This window comes from Corythoichthys intestinalis, chromosome 15, assembly GCF_030265065.1.
Source record: "Corythoichthys intestinalis isolate RoL2023-P3 chromosome 15, ASM3026506v1, whole genome shotgun sequence".
Taxonomy (NCBI): domain Eukaryota; kingdom Metazoa; phylum Chordata; class Actinopteri; order Syngnathiformes; family Syngnathidae; genus Corythoichthys; species Corythoichthys intestinalis.
Window position 1 is genome coordinate 5433575 of NC_080409.1, and position 16444 is coordinate 5450018.

General features: G+C 40.3%; 1 protein-coding gene across 2 annotated transcripts in view; it reads left to right on the top strand.

Annotated features, from left to right (window-relative positions):
• ddx24 (DEAD (Asp-Glu-Ala-Asp) box helicase 24) overlaps positions 1-16444 on the top strand; it is a 22090-nt gene continuing 5646 nt past the window's right edge. Inside the window, exons 1-5 of one of the 2 annotated variants that reach the window (XM_057859616.1) lie at positions 1-153; positions 260-1028; positions 1105-1521; positions 8594-8747; positions 11610-12119. In XM_057859616.1, the coding sequence (XP_057715599.1) occupies positions 269-1028; positions 1105-1521; positions 8594-8747; positions 11610-12119 (1841 nt within the window). In that variant the 5' untranslated portion in view covers positions 1-153; positions 260-268. Of the gene's footprint in view, positions 1029-1104; positions 1522-8593; positions 8748-11609; positions 12120-16444 lie in introns of both variants that reach the window. The other variant, XM_057859615.1, reaches the window with a different exon arrangement.

Consider the following 16444-nt stretch of genomic DNA (forward strand, 5'->3'; position numbering starts at 1 on the left):
GTGCTACAAATAAAGTTTTTCTTTTCAAGCCATGTGATTACCAGCAATGGCTGCTTCCTTTTGACATGTGCATCTGGCTTCGACTTCTACAACAATTTCATATCCCAAGAAAGAGAACGTAGTTAGAAAGCGACAGTGTTGCCAAACGTCGAGGTATTTTCTTATATGTTTATTCGAAAGAGCAGACTGCTGCTAGCGTGCTACTTTGAGTCGACACATCGTTGTTAGCTAAATGCGGCACGCTTGATTCTTTTAACAGTTCCAGAACATGGACACAAACAAGACGAAAAAGAAGCGAATGAGCTTCGCGCCGCGCAAGAACAAGAAACGTAACATTCATGTGACGGGCAAATGGAAAGCGGTGGATTTGGATCCCGAAATCTTTTCCGATGCAGGCCTGGAGGGTCTGGTTTGTTTTGAAAAACTGACAAAATACACCCTCGTGGACAGCAAGAACGCTGCAAGTCATGCCGATAACGACCTCAAAGATAAAAAGAAAAAGGGAAAGAAAAGAAAGTTGATTGAAGCTGAGGAGGTGGTCGAAAAGGGAGACGCGGACAGCAAAACGTCAGAAAAGACTGCCAAGAAAAAGAAGAAAAAGAACATTTCAGATGATGAGTCGATCCAAGAAGAGACCCCCACCGTGGAGGCATTGCAGGAAGATGTAAGCGAGGAGGAGGAAATAAAAAGCGACGAAGAGGACACAACTGTTATCTCAGAACCAAAACCTAAAAAGAAAAAGAAGGGAAAAAAGCAGAAAAAGGGGACGGAAACAGCAGAACAAACCAACACAACTCAGGATAAAGAGAGAAGACCTAAAAAACAATTGAAAAACTGGACTAATGCCGCTCTTTCTGGTTCTGAAGTCAAAAACTCAGACATGCATGCATGGAAGGACCTTTTTGTACCTCCTGTTGTCCTGCAGGCCCTCAACAACCTTGGCTTTACATCACCGACCCCAATTCAAGCCCTGGTGCTACCTTCGGCAATACGAGACCGTATGGATATATTAGGGGCGGCTGAGACAGGTAAAGATCTCTTAAAAACAATATTTTCCTCATTTACATTACAAAATGCGCTAAGATAAATGTGGTGTCATTTCAGGAAGTGGTAAAACATTAGCTTTCGGCATTCCCATGATTCATAACATCCTGGAGTGGAAGGAAAACTCTAAAAAGCCTGGGGATGAAGACGTAGCTCCAGACGTGATGCCTGGCTCCCCTGAACCTAATGTGGGAAGTCCCGAGGAGGAGGAGGAGGGTGAGAAAGAAGGCGGTATCACTGTGCAGGCTGACGAAGGTGAATCTGTGGAAGATGGCAGCGAGGATGACGAGAAAGATCAGGACGGGAGGCTTGGTTGCGTGAAAGTCATTGAAGATGTTGAGTTGGACGATGACACTGCTGTGGGAGAGAACGGTGCTGTTGATCATGCTCAGCCACTCCTTGGATTGGTCCTCACCCCGACCAGGGAGTTGGCGGTCCAGGTCAAACATCACATAGATGCTGTGGCCAAGCTCACTGGTGAGTCTTGTATGTGATAATGGACTAAACGTTCTAGGGCTGCAGCTATCGATTATTTAAGTGATTAATCTATCAATCAGTTACTTCGAATAATTTGGTAATCGGATTACGAACATTTAATGCATTGAAGAATAAATATTAGGATATGTAAAACAACTGTTCATGCTTGAAATTAGTTTTGGCTTAGAAGTTAGATTTTGTGCCCGAACCCGACCCGACCCCGGGCCCACAATTTAATTATTCACGTTCGGGTCAGGTCGGGTCGGGCCGCCATGCCGGACTAATAAATTATTTAAAAAAAAAATGGAGAGCATGCTCTCTGTATTGCGCTTTTGCTTGTGCGTGTGCACGAACGCCGTGGCGCCGGCCGCTTTTTCTTCTTGTCCTCCCGCTGCACGGCCGAGGCGCCTCCCTCTCCTTGTCAGAGAGGCGCGTCCATGTGAGAACAATATCCCACACACTCAGAAATATGTTTAACAAACTTTCCCAGCGTTATTTCGTTGTGTGAATGCTTTGATAATTCTAAAAAAAATATGTAGATTATTTAAACATTAAGAAAACTTGTGTTTTTTTCTGCCAACTCGAAGAAATGAAAATAAATTGCTGTTGCTGCGTTTTTTCCGCGTCACTCAAAAAAAAAAAAAAAAAAAAAAAATCGGGTTTTTCGGGCTCGGGCCTGCAAATCTAGTTAAGTGATCGAGCTCGGGCCGGGTCGGGCCTCAATACCAGCGGGCCGTGTCGGGTCGGGCTGGATTTTTTAGGCCCGAACTAGGCTCTATTTTGGCTTGCTAAAATAACATTTTCAAAAGAGCATAAGATGAGAGTACAAAATAAAATTCCTGAGTGTTTCTTCATACTGCAGAATTTTCACAACAGCAATAAAGACATTTAAAATAAAATAGCTGAGCTTAGCCTCAAGCGGTATTAAAAAAAAAATACTTGAATGAGGATCTAAGTACAACCAAAGAACAACTGTCTAACTTGCATTGCAAAGTCCACCAGATTAAATGCTATAAAATGCTAACATAAAAAAAAAATGCTCCTAACAAATGGTTCAAACACATATGCCCAGAGTTAGAAAAAAATCCCCAAATGCATAGATAATCACCTATATTTTCAGGATCGATAGCAATATAATATATATATATATATATATATATATATATATATATATAACAATATATAATACATATAAGTTTTTGACCAAAATAGCTATTTCATTTTTTTTTTTTAATTTACTGCAAGTTTTCAGCAGCTAATAAATCACTCAATTTAACATCAGAAACTTAATACTTGAGGAAAACATGCAGTATCAATTATAAACAATATGTAAATAGATTATTAATAAAATCTATATACAATCACAACTTATTATAGAATAGAATGGCCCTTTATAATCTTTATACACTATACTGTTAGCGAATGAGGCTAGCGGCCACCTCATGCAAACAAGAGTTTTCTTGCAAAAATTCTTGTGAATAAATGCTTAAATCCCCGAATTCTTCATAGATATGGACGTAAAACAGTCTCGATTCTTGGTTGAAAGCAAAGAAACGTGCACCTGGTGTTTATTTTACATACAGTGGGGCAAATAAGTATTTAGTCAACCACCAATTGTGCAAGTTCTCCTACTTGAAAAGATTAGAGAGGCCTGTAATTGTCAAGATGAGTAAACCTCAACCATGAGAGACAGAATGTGTAAAAAAAAAAAAAAAAAATCACATTGTTTGATTTTTAAAGAATTTATGTCCAAATTAGAGTGGAAAATAAGTATTTGGTCACCTACAAACAAGCAAGATTTCTGGTTGTCAAAGAGGTCTAACTTCTTCTAACAAGGTCTTACTAGGCTCCACTTGTTACCTGCGTTAATGGCACCTGTTTTAACTCATTATCGGTATAATAGACACCTGTCCACAACCTCAGTCAGTCACACTCCAAATTCCACTATGGCCAAGACCAAAGAGCTGTCAAAGGACACCAGAGACAACATTGTAGACCTGCATCATGCTGGGAAGACTGAATCTGCAGTAGGTAAAACGCTTGGTGTAAAGAAATCAACTGTGGGAGCATTTATTAGAAAATGGACGACATACATGACCACTGATAATCTCCCTCGATCTGGGGCTCCATGCAAGATCTCACCCCGTGGCGTCAAAATGATAAGAACGGTGAGCAAAAATCCCAGAACCACACGGAGGGACCTTGTGAATGACCTACAGAGAGCTGGGACCACAGTAACAAAGGCTACAATCAGTAACACAATGCACCGCCAGGGACTCAAATCCTTCACTGCCAGACGTGTCCCCCTGCTGAAGAATACCAAAATATAACTTTTTGGTAGTAACACAGGTTCTCGTGTTTGGAGGAGAAAGAATACTGAATTGCATCCGAAGAACACCATACCCACTGTGAAACATGGGGGTGGAAACATCATGCTTTGGGGCTGTTTTTCTGCTAAGGGACCAGGATGACTGATCTGTGTAAAGGAAAGAATGAATGGGGCCATGTATCGAGAGATTTTGAGTGAAAATCTCCTTCCATCAGCAAGGGCATTGAAGATGAGACGTGGCTGGGTATTTTAGCATGACAATGATCCCAAACACAAAGCCAGGGCAACAAAGGAGTGGCTTCATAAGAAACATTTCAAGGTCCTGGAGTGGCTTAGCCAGTCTCCAGATCTCAACCCCATGGAAAATCTGTGGAGGGAGTTGAAAGTCCGCGTTGCCCAACGGCAGCCCCAAAACATCACTGCTCTAAAGGAGATCTGCATGGAGGAATGGGCCAAAATACCTGCAAGAGTGTGTGAAAAGCTTGTGAAGAGTTACAGAAAACGTTTGGCCTCCGTTATTGCTAACAAAGGGTACATAACAAAGTATTGAGACCAGTGTTGTCAGTAGTAACGCGTTACTGTAATCTGATTACTTTTTTCAGTAACGAGTAATCTAACGTGTTCATTTTTCTACACCAGTAATCTGATTAAAGTTACTTTCCTTAGTGTCTCTGCGTTACTATTTTTTCATTGCCTCATAACGTATGTAGAATGAAGAATATTGTAGTCATGTACGAAGAGCATTTTGAATAGAAAATGCTCAAATAAAAGGTTCCCAGTACGTGTTTCCATGACAACCTCTTAGCTATTTCCTGTTTTGGTCTCGCGTCACGTGTTGTGGGACTGAGGCGGGTGGACATTCGCGCCATGTGTTGAGACGTTGCTAGAGAATGGTAATCTGTGGATATCCATGAATGAAGGTGAGTATTTTTCCTTCATTCTGGAGGGTATCAGCAAAAGGTTGGACCCCCTACATGCGCGGCCGTTTCGTAGCTTTGCCGTAGCAAGACAATCATAACTCCAAGTTGGCAAGCTTTGTTTACATTATATGCGTGTTGCACATTTATGCCGTGAGGTGATGTGTTCGTTTGGCATCTGTGGGATGTGTTGTAAAGGCCCAAGTACACCGCATGCGTGATCGTTGCGGTTCCAGTCCGGTTCAGTGTTGCCTGCGTGCCACGCAGTCCGTCAAAAACGGGCAAATCATACCGGCTGCTGCACGGCTGCGGTCCGCCAACCTCGTCCCCCCCGTGAGCTCTCGCGTGATCGCGCGTGATAATGTGCCATTTAAAACATCGAAAAACACACAGAGTCTATACTCATCAGAGAAGCAGAGAGAGAGCACATATTTTCTTTGCATATTGATATTTTAGTTAATCTGGAATTAAGAGACAGACATGACTGCATCATGATGAGATCAGGACAGAAAAACACACATAATAGGACACCTTGCAGCTTCCTTTTTTATATTGTCCTTATAGAAAGGATCTGCTGCATCATAAATGATTTTGTGGGTTTCCACCTCCATGATGAAGCGCTCATCATCCATCTTCGCTCGTGTTTAAACCGTGATTACGCACCTGGGCTGTTACGTCCAGGCCCAGCTCCGCCCATTGTGCCGGATGCGTGTCCGGCAAAAATAGAAAATAGCCTATACCATCCGGCGGGCATGCGGCACGCCGGAGGTGGTTCGCAGTCAAGCCGGAGCACTGACGCGGCCGGTATACGTTGAACAATAGGATATAATGGGAATGGATTGGCTCCGGCGCTATTTTTTTCCGGAGTCGGACCGGAACCGCAACGATCACGCATGCAGTGTACTTGGGCCTTAAGTCCAACTGAGTGTAAAGTGCTTAGTTGCTGCCACGTTTGTGGCCAAATTGACCGCGTGTGTGTTGAGAGGAGTACTTCCGGGTTGATAATGTGCACGGCTGCACGCGCATCGGTGCTCGCCACCACCTTTGTGTTTATTGCACTGTACAATCCACTTGTGTGTTGTTGATTATTGTGTCGTCGGTTTGCATTGTTTTACATTGACACTGATATGCTGTTAACCATAACCCGAAATTCAGAAGTTTTGACATTAGGCTTAATCTTAGAGTTAGCGGGGTTTAATTGGTCGGTGGAGTTGATTTCAACAAATTCCAAGCAGTTTGTCAGATATTTGTTCGTTTCAGGGCTCCGGAGTGGCTAAGCTAGTGCGAAATTCTGATATTCCCCTTTAAATTCAATCAGCGGAAAGTCAATTACATGTGATGACATTTTTCTGTTGTCATTCTTATGTTTAGGCAGCAAAGGGAGAAAAATGGGTAAAAAGTAACTGATAGATTACTTTTAAAGAGTCTTAGTTACTTTGATAATGAAGTAATCAGTAAAGTAACTAGATTACTTTTTTGAGGCGTAATCAGTAATCAGTAATTAAATTACTTTTTCAAGTAATCTGTGACAGCACTGATTGAGACGAACTTTTGGTATTGACCAAATACTTATTTTCCACCATGATTTGCAAATGAATTCTTTAAAAATCAAACAATATGGGTTTGTTTTTTTTTCCCCACATTGTCTTTCATGGTTGAGGTTTACCCATGTTGACAATTACAGGACTCTCTAATCTTTTCAAGTGGGAGAATTTGCACAATAAGTGGTTGACTAAATACTTATTTGCCCCACTGTACATGGACAAAATTTCCTTAATCTGATTGGTTTCGCATTAAAATTATGATTAAATTTGCCGTTTTCATGGACATAAAATTTTTTGATTCAATTAGGATCACGCATCAGACCCTTGGTCACAACAAATTATTTTGAAATGCGCAGATTGATGCTGCCTTCGTGTGTTTTTTTTTTTTTTAAACAAGGTTTATCGTCAATTGGCACGATATTTTCTTTATGCTAGCATAATCATGTAGTGTAGACATTTATAACTGTCTTACTGTTTTTTTTAATCCAAATGTTGGCTAAAATGTTCAATCACTAGCAAAAATTTACCAGTTGCATTTTGATGCATTCTCTTCTTGTTGTAACATACAAATGTGTAACAGTTTTGCCAACACATTAAACCAAAATGAAGTTCGTGTCTGCAATGTTTTCTTTGCTACAAAAGCACGTCAGCAACTCGTAACTACCCATGGGTAAGTAAAGATAAAGTTGTGGTAAGGTCAATCTTAAGCCTGTCGCGATATGCAAGAAGTCGATTAATTGCACAGTAAATAAAAATGGACGCGGTAATTTTCCCAACTGCGGTTTATCGCCGTGTGCGTGCATACATTTGTTCATGCGTGTTTTTGTGTGTGCTGCTTGCACTTGGTACATGCGCGTTTTGATTGCATATGAGACACCAGTTCCTTTCATAGATGTTTATTGGTCATCAACATGCCGTAGAATTAAAGTTCAGATACACGAAATAAGGAAACATCTATATTAAACATTGTAAAATGTTAGCATTGCTACATTGAGGCTAATGGAAAAAAAACAATGTACTAACCCCTTTAGCCTGCTATAAACATTGTCTTCTCCAAAATGCAAACTTGCGGTTAAAAGGTGACTCTTCAAACTCTTCAAACATCGCAGCATTTGCAAACTTATCGAAACAAACAAAAAATTCTATTACTGACACCACCTACATGACGAAAAGAGAAGTGGACTTTTTTTTTCCTTCTCCGAGAGTAAAGCTTACGGTTAGCAGCTTAGGGAATGTACTTCTGGTGAACATTTCTAAATAAAGCATGTCATGTTCATCATTTAAAATGTAGATTTCTGGAGTTAATCTCGTATACTTCCGATTCTACACAAGCAATAGCTTTAAAATGACAACCATTATGAACAATCTGATACTCATTGAATAATATGGCTTCAAATTTGCTCACAAGCGCACTATGCAGGACAAGATGACAGTCATTTTGGATGATATCAGCACTTTTGATGGGCTCTCAGTGGCAGAGAACAAAAATGGCGTCGGGTTTCTCACCTATTTCATATTCTGCACTTAGCTAGCTTTCAAATGACTTGTTATGCATTGTTTTTTGTTTTTAATATTTTAGTTTGTGTTTTATTTAAGAATAATTGCATTGCAATGTATTGCATTTGAATGGGTGATTCATTAGGCTGTGTTACCACTACATTAGTGGTTGAATTGGTTAAAAAAAAAAAAAGACAATAATATTGCATATCGGCAAACATTTGAGACAATGTATCGCCTACTAACATTTTTTATCGCAGGCTTAGTTCATCTTTCCCAGAGGATTTAAAGGCAACATGACCAAATATATCGGATATACACTAGTAGAAGAAGAAGCCGTACTGACTTCCATGTCAACAAAACATGGCACTGTCCATTTCGACATTAAATGTTCACATTATTTCATGTTGTGTATTTTTCTAACGTCTGAGCTTTCAGCAATTAAAAATGTTTTAATATCTTCAGCAACATGTTTGTGTCGGATACCGACAAGTCTTGAGCCTACCCTGTCACTCGCTCTGCTCCTACGAGGTTACGCTCCACTCCTACTAGTTTACGGGAATAACAGAAATGGCAGTATATATACTGACGTCACAGACATTTGGGGTACAGACGGTTTGTTCCGAAATTTAAAATGTTTTCATGCACGCCGATCAGATGATCAATCGACATAAACCACCTCTTTCGTTTGGAATGGGCTGAATCGGGTTAGAATATTTTTAATGGGGTGTGTCAGAAATTTACTACCAGTTTGACAATATTGGGAAAATATTCCTCTTCCACAGATATCAAAACAGCCATAGTTGTGGGTGGAATGGCTCTACAGAAGCAGAGGAGGCTGTTGAATTACAGGCCAGAAATCGTCATTGCCACCCCTGGACGTCTGTGGGACTTGATCAAGGAGAAACATCCACATCTTCTCAACCTCAGAAGACTTAAGTAGGTCACGCCTCTGCTTCTGCACTGGAAAAGCTGATGGAACTTATTTTGCTGTCGCATTGTTTTCGTCAATGGTGGCGGTAACGAAAATATTTCGGCGATGAACAATTTTTTTTTGATGTCGATGAAATGTTAACGAGCTAAAAGATGTTTCAGAAGACTTGAAGATAACAAGAATGCCAGTTTTTGTCTGACGAGACGATAACGAGACAAAAACGCGCCTTTGTTTCTGTCATGTGTTCACAACGTTTGACATCTCCATATTGTACAGTGGTACCTCTACATACAAACTTAATTCGACCTTGTAAGTAAGTTTATAGGGTCGTATGTCGACCAGGATTTTCCCAAAAGAATACATATTAATTCGTTTCACAGCCCGAAAAACCTTCACTAAATCCTTAATAAATACTGCTGGTACGATTGCAAATACAAAACACTAAACAAATAAAATAAATAAACAATAATACCTGTAATAATGTAAGAAATTGGATTCTAATGTGGTGGTTGTGTTTTACGTGGTGTACCTGAACGCACCTTGTGGCTGATGTGTCAGAGTGAGGGAGGACTTTTTACTTCCTTCTTACTTGTTCAGCTGTGACGGACAGTAGGCATGTTGTGTTGCACAAGGCGATTTCTGTGGCAACGTTACAATAATAATAATCGTCAACTTAACACCTTAACTAGACTGGCGAACAGAGGAGGACTGCTGAGATCATAGACGGTCTACAGCCGTATTGTTGAGCCAGTTCACGAATGCGCCCCCCACACTCATATTTTCTTTTTATCATTTCCATCTTCATTTCAATGGTAAGCCTCACCTTTTTCCTTTTTTTCACCACCTGGAACCCATGTTGATTTGTCTCACATGAAAATCCAGTGTGTGTCCCATCTTGCCGGTCGAGATTTTCTTTTTCATATATTTACCCCTATAAACTTTTTTTTCAGTTTTTTCTTTGTTTTGATCGATTATTTATCAACTAACATATCGGAGAAAATGCGACAGTAACAAAAAAAGTACAATTAAGCGATAGTTATGAGGTACATATCCGTGACTTTTTTACAGACGCCATTTTTTTCATTGTGACACGTCATTTGTTTAAAAGTTTAAAATATGCGAGTGAATAATTTTTAGTCTTTTTTTTTGTTGTTTTTTTTTGTTTTTGATATTAGACATGAATTAACTATTCCGAGGTATAAATGACAGACATTTTGAATATTAAATATAATTACCTTAGTTTTATGGCTGGGTTAAAACAAAAGCGGTTGCGCGACGTCTGTAAACGGGGGTTTTCAGGGTAAACCAGACAAAACTAGTTTGGGGGCTTAATGCGCCATGAATCTGCAATGGCAGCATATAGACATATTCTATCAAACACAACAGTTGTTTTGGCCTAAAATACAGCAGTTTCTTTTAAAGAGGAGTGCAAGAGCAGAAACTGCTTTTTCAGTCTTGTCTGTGTTTTCCGCCAGAAACAAATGGCGAGTCAAATTTTATGTTTAATGTCGAAAAGATTGTGACTAATGTAGAGCAGGGCCGTAAACCGAAAATTTACCGTTGCCGAAATTCTTCACGATGACCGACGTAATTTTGACCATGTCGGTAAATTCGGTAATTTAATAAAACAAGAAAATATAGTCTTTTCATCCCGCTTTGATTCTGTGTTGTTCAGCTATGTTCATTCCCCTTTAAGAAAGCAGACAGTGTCCTTACGTATGGAGTCACGTGGTTTTCAGGAAGCCAAACAAACAGAAGCCCGGTAGGCTAACGCTAGCGGCTAACGCTACAAGTAAACGGGATGGAGTCGGGCTTAAGTTAGCTTTGCCAAACTTTCACCCGACATTAAGTAAACTCTTGGCGGATTCCGGACGGGCTTTCACCCGCTGTCCTACCTGGTTCTCACGATTTCAGGAGAGGATGCTTTCAGTGCTTTCTTCTGGTAGCTAAGCCACAGGCTAACGCTAGCGGCTAACAGCAGCTACAAATGAACGTGATAGTCGGATAGCAGCTCTAACCTTGTCGAAACGGCTGAAATTAATGAGTGGACTGGGCACGAACTTCATGTAGCAATTATTATGTCGCGTTATTTGGTGGGTGATTTCTCTGAAAGCTTTCATGAGGGTAAAGCACTCAGCATAAAGTATAATCCAACAGTGAAGCCTATATATAATATGACAGTTTAATGGCCACAGCTATTTTTCTGTTTGCTTTATTCTGCCATCGTAAAATCTTAAATGTTTCATTGGCATCAGAGCAATACAGCTTTAATCTGGTTGTGTCTGTGTGGGGGGTGCATGTATTAAAAAATGTTCTGGAAAAAAACCCTGAAACCTTGACGTAAACACTTGTGTTGAATAATTATGTCACAGCAGCCATTACCAATAAGTTGTCTGAAGTGTACTGTTAAAGCTGCAAGTCATTTGTGTTAGAATGACATATTTGCACAGTCGTCATATTGATTTTTATAATGTTGTACATTTATCAAGTCATACAAGCTGTTATAAATGTTCACACTAGAATTCTTATTGTTTACAAGATTTTTTTTTTATACTTAATGTTTAGACTGCATGTGCAATTGTTAAATTGAAAGCTGGTAAATAAATTTAACGAGAAACTGTTAATTTGTATTCCATGCATTGATTCAAATTTTCAAATTATATAACAGTCCGCTTGGGCGAATTTATCGTCATTTATTGTTATCGAGGTAAATCTGCTCAATTTATCGTGATACGTACTTAAGGCCATATCGCCCAGCCCTATGACCAGCTCTATGTATTTTGTCCAAAAGACTAAGATGAAAATTAAAAGGGCTGCCAAAAAAACAACACTGTGCTGTAGTAGTAATTGGTGTTGACGTTCTCCAGGACCCTCGTGATCGACGAAGCTGACCGCATGGTGGAACGAGGCCATTTCGCAGAGCTGGAGTCTCTGCTGGAAATGTTGAACACCACTCACTTCAATCCCAAGAGGCAAAATTTTGTTTTCTCTGCCACATTGACAATGAGCCACACCCTACCCATGCGTGTGCTGCAGAAGAAGAAAATGACGCAGCAGACTGACAAAGTGGCTCTTCTCATGGAAAAAGTGGGTATGAAATCCAAGCCCAAAGTGATCGACCTGACCAGAAAGCAGGCGACAGTGGAAACATTGACCGAGACGCAGATTCACTGTCAGAAAGAGGAGAAGGACTTTTTCCTTTACTACTTCCTATTGCAATATCCCGGACGTACGATGGTGTTCGCCAACAGTATCGACACTATCAAACGACTCAACTCGCTGCTGATCATCCTGGACTGCACGCCGCTGCCGCTGCATGGCAACATGCACCAGAAGCAGCGTCTCAAAAACCTGGAGAGGTTTGCCGAGAGGGAAAGGTAAGGCTCAACAACCCCTAGCAAAAAGTATGGAATCACCAGTCTCGGACGAGCACTCACTCAGACATTTCATAATGTAGAACAAACTCAGATAAAAAGCTTGAAAAAAAATAATGAATTAGTTCAAAAGTGCAACTCTTTAGCATTCAGAAACACTAAAAGAAATGAATGAATAAACATTGTGGTGGTCAGTAAATGTTAATTTTATAGAGCAAGTGCAGGGAAATATATATGGAATCACTCCATTCTAACGAAAAAAATATGGAATCATGAGAAACAAGGAAATGCCAAATCTAGTATTTAGTTGCACCACCTCTGGCTTTTATGACAGCTTGCAGTCTCTGAGGCATGGAGTTGATGAGTATTCTTTATCAATTTGGTGCCAGCTCTCTTTGATCGCAGTTGCCAGATCATCCTTACAGGTCGGAGCTTTGCTGTGGACCATTTTTTTCAATTTCCACCACAGGTTATCAATAGGGTCGAGATCTGGGCTATTTGCAGGCCATGCATTGACTGGACGGGTCTTTCTCCAAGGAATACTTTAACAGTTTTAGCTCTGTGGCATGATGCATTGTCATCTTGGAAAATGACAAACATATTTTCAATTGAAGGGATAAGAAAGCTGTCTAAAATTTCAATGTAAACTTGTGCATTTATTAAAGATTTAACCACAGCCATCTCCCCAGTGCCTTTGCCTGACATGCAGCCCCATATGATCAGGGATTGAGGGAATTTTGATGCTGTCTTCAGGAAGTCATCTTTGTAAATCTCACTGGAACAGCACCAAACAAAAGTTCCAGCATCATCCTCTTTTCCAAAGTAGATTCTTGACACTTGACAAGGTGATCTTGTAATATGAGACGATCATTCATCCATGGGGCTGATAAACAAGCTATTTTCATTCAATCATTCATTCGCTGAATCCCTCCCACCTCGAACGGATTGGACGTCTATGGCCATCAGTGGCAGCCAACGCCAGGCAATGAGTTCATTTTGGGTATTTCCTGTTGATTTTCAATCACTTCCATTTTTGGGGGGGGCAATTACGGGTCACATTCTGTAGATTTTGGGCCTCTTTCAGGTCACTTCCTTACGATTTCTGGTTACTGAACAGGAAGTTACCCAGGAATGTCCCCAAATGAATATGAAGTGACTTAAAATGGACAGAAAGTGTCATGCAAATGCCCACAAGACTGGCTTTGAATGGTCTGGTTTCAGTGCCATTGGCGGCGCTAGATGTCCAATCCAGTCGAGATGAATTGGGTGTCTAGTAGGCCTAAATGATATTGGAAAAAACTATTGCTGCAATTTTTGAGGGGTTTGTGATATATTGCGATATAATATTGCGATATTAAAAAAAATATATATAGATATTTTTTTAAAGAATTTTTTACTAGATGACTTGAATAGCTGTTTGAAAAGACTTTGGATGACTCATCATAACCACAGTGTAAAGTATTCCATTGTTTTTTGTGGTTAATTGGGACCATAACCCGCCTCGATAAGTGAAAAACCACGAAGTAGCGCATTCATTCCAGCCCGCGCTTCTTTGCAGAAACTGTTTAACAAGTTAAACGATGATTGACAGATTGCTTCCCGGCTTCTTTGACCAGATCAAAGCCATCGTTTACTTTAATAAGCAAGTGCCGCGGTGACTGATACCTCGGAAAGGGGGTGAGAGAGGCTGTGTGAGCGAATGAAGCAGATCAAAGGTTTGTGGATTGGGGAAAAAAACAAAAAACTATTGCGCACGTCCTTGCGATGGGACTATCGCTCATGTGCACATCGCGATGGCAATGTTTAAACGATATATCGTTCAGGCTTAGTGTCTAGCGCCATCAATGGCAGCCCGTGAGCTAAAGTAGACACTATTCTAATGGAAAATTTTGGTTTTAGTATTTTTTTTATTAACAGTGACACCTTTTTAAAACGATATATTGATTCATGGTGGTTGCATATTGATATCCTTTTGGGTCACAAAGTATCGTGATATATCACCTTTTTGATATACAGTGGTATGAAAAAGTATTTCTCACATTTCTGCATAAAATCAAATGTGATCCGATCTTTGTCAAAATCACATGGTTGAAAAAAGTGTGTGCTTTAACTAAAACCACCCAATTATTTATAGGTTTTTATATTTTAATGATGTCATTCAAACAATGACAGCAGGCGGGTGAAATAAGGAAGTGAACCATCACATATAATATTTTGTGCCCCCGCCTTTGGCAGCAATAACTTCATCCAGACGCTTCCTGTAGCTGCAGATCAGTCTGGTACATCGATCAGGACTAATCTTGGCCCATTCTTCTCTACAAAACTGCTGTAGTTCAGTCAGATTCCTTGGATGTCTGGCATGAATCGCTGTCTTTAGGTCATGCTGCAGCATTTCAATGAGTTTGAAGTCTGGACTTTGACTCGGCCACTCCAGAACGTGTATTTTGTGTTTCTGAAGCCTTTCTGAAGTTGATTCACCTCTGTCTTTTGGATCATTGTCTTGTTGCAGCATCCATCCTCTTTTTAGCTTCAACTGTCTGACAGACAGCCTCAAGTTTTCCTGCAAAACATCCTAATAATTGAATTCATTCTTTCATTAATAATTTCAAGTTGTCCAGGCCCTGAGGTAGCAAAACAGCCCCAAATCATGGTGCTCCCTCCACCGTGCTTCACGTTGGGGATGAGGTCTTGATGTTGGTGTGTGTTACTCCCAAACAATTCAATTTCATCAGTCCAGAAATGTTTTTGCCAAAACTTCTGTGGAGTTTCCAAGTGCCTTTTTGTGAACATTAAACGTGCAACAATGCTCTATTTTGACAGCAGTGGCTTCTTCTGTGGAGTCCTCCCATTAACACCTTTCTTTGCCGTAGTTTTACATATACGGTAGTTGATTGGTGTGCAAGCGATATTGGACTGTACCGGTGATTTCTGTAAGTCTTTAGCAGACACTCTAGGGTTCTTTTTTACCTCTCAGAGTATTCTGCGCTGAACTCTCAACGTCATCTTTGGTGGATGGCCACTCCTTGGGCGAAATCAACAGTCTCTTCATTTGTAGACAACTTCTCTGACTGTTGATTGATGAACATAGACTTTTAGAGATGGTTTTGTATCTTTTCCCAGCTTTATACAAATCAACAATCCTTGATCGCAGCTATTTCGACTGAGCCATGATGCACATCAGACAATGCTTCTAATCAAGACAATTCTTACCAGATGTGTGTTTTATAGTAGGCAGGGCAGCTTTAATCCACTCGTCAGTGATTGGGCACACACCTGACTGAAATTGTTTGGTAAAAATTGGTTTCCATTGCTCTTTTAGTCTCCTTAGATAGAAGGTTTACTTACTTATTTTCCCCTTCAGTCATTGTTTGCATGCTATCCTCATTCAAATATGAAATTCTATAAATCTTTGCGTGGTTTTAGTTAAAGCAGGCAGTTTTTACATCTGCATGATTTTGACAAAGATCAGATCACATTTGATGGTGATTTTATGCAGAAATGTGAGAAATTCCAAAAGGTTCAGATACTCCTTGTAAGATTTCATACAACTGTATGAAGGTGAATGGCTTCACCTTGCTAGGGTTAAATTGGTCTTTTTGACGTCCGCACAAGTTGATCCATCGTTCACATTTATCGGCTTCTGGAAACGAATGAAGAAAACATCCTTCATATGTGGACGGTCGTAATGTCTGGAGTCGATTCTAAAAGTTCCATAGCAGCAGTGTTTCTCGGCTTGTTATTTTTTGAGAGATAACCGGCAGAAAACATGCTGTTTTAGCATGGGTCGTCTGCGAGCGCGCTTCCATGTTGACCCCCTTCCGGTTTACGATGGTGACATCACGCTGCCTTGCGGTTTATAAATAGCTTTCGTGCGGTATGCTCTAAACTTCGCTCTAAACTTAATTACAAATCCACACACATTTATTAGCTGAAACAACATACAGCCTGATGTGGGCCAAACCAGAACGCAGCTATTCTTAATCCATGTCAGACGTCTGAGTCAGCTCTAAACTCATACAAGGTGACAGCCCGGCCAGACCCAACGCTGCCACCATAGGGCAGTGTATCAATCATCATTAACCCCTTCAGAGCCACATTTTTTTCTGCTGGGCAAAAAAAAAAAAATCCACTGATTTTTACTCAAACACCACAACAAAGAACATTTTCTTGGTCGGGGAGATTTCATGCTTTTATTGGTTATTGTTAATGTTGATGTGTTTTTGATAAGAAAGGTCCAGTTACGTTTGCCTTTTTGATGTTTATTCGCAGCCATTTTCAGATGCAAAAATGGCACAGAGGGCGTGCTAAACCTCATTATTTCATTTTGA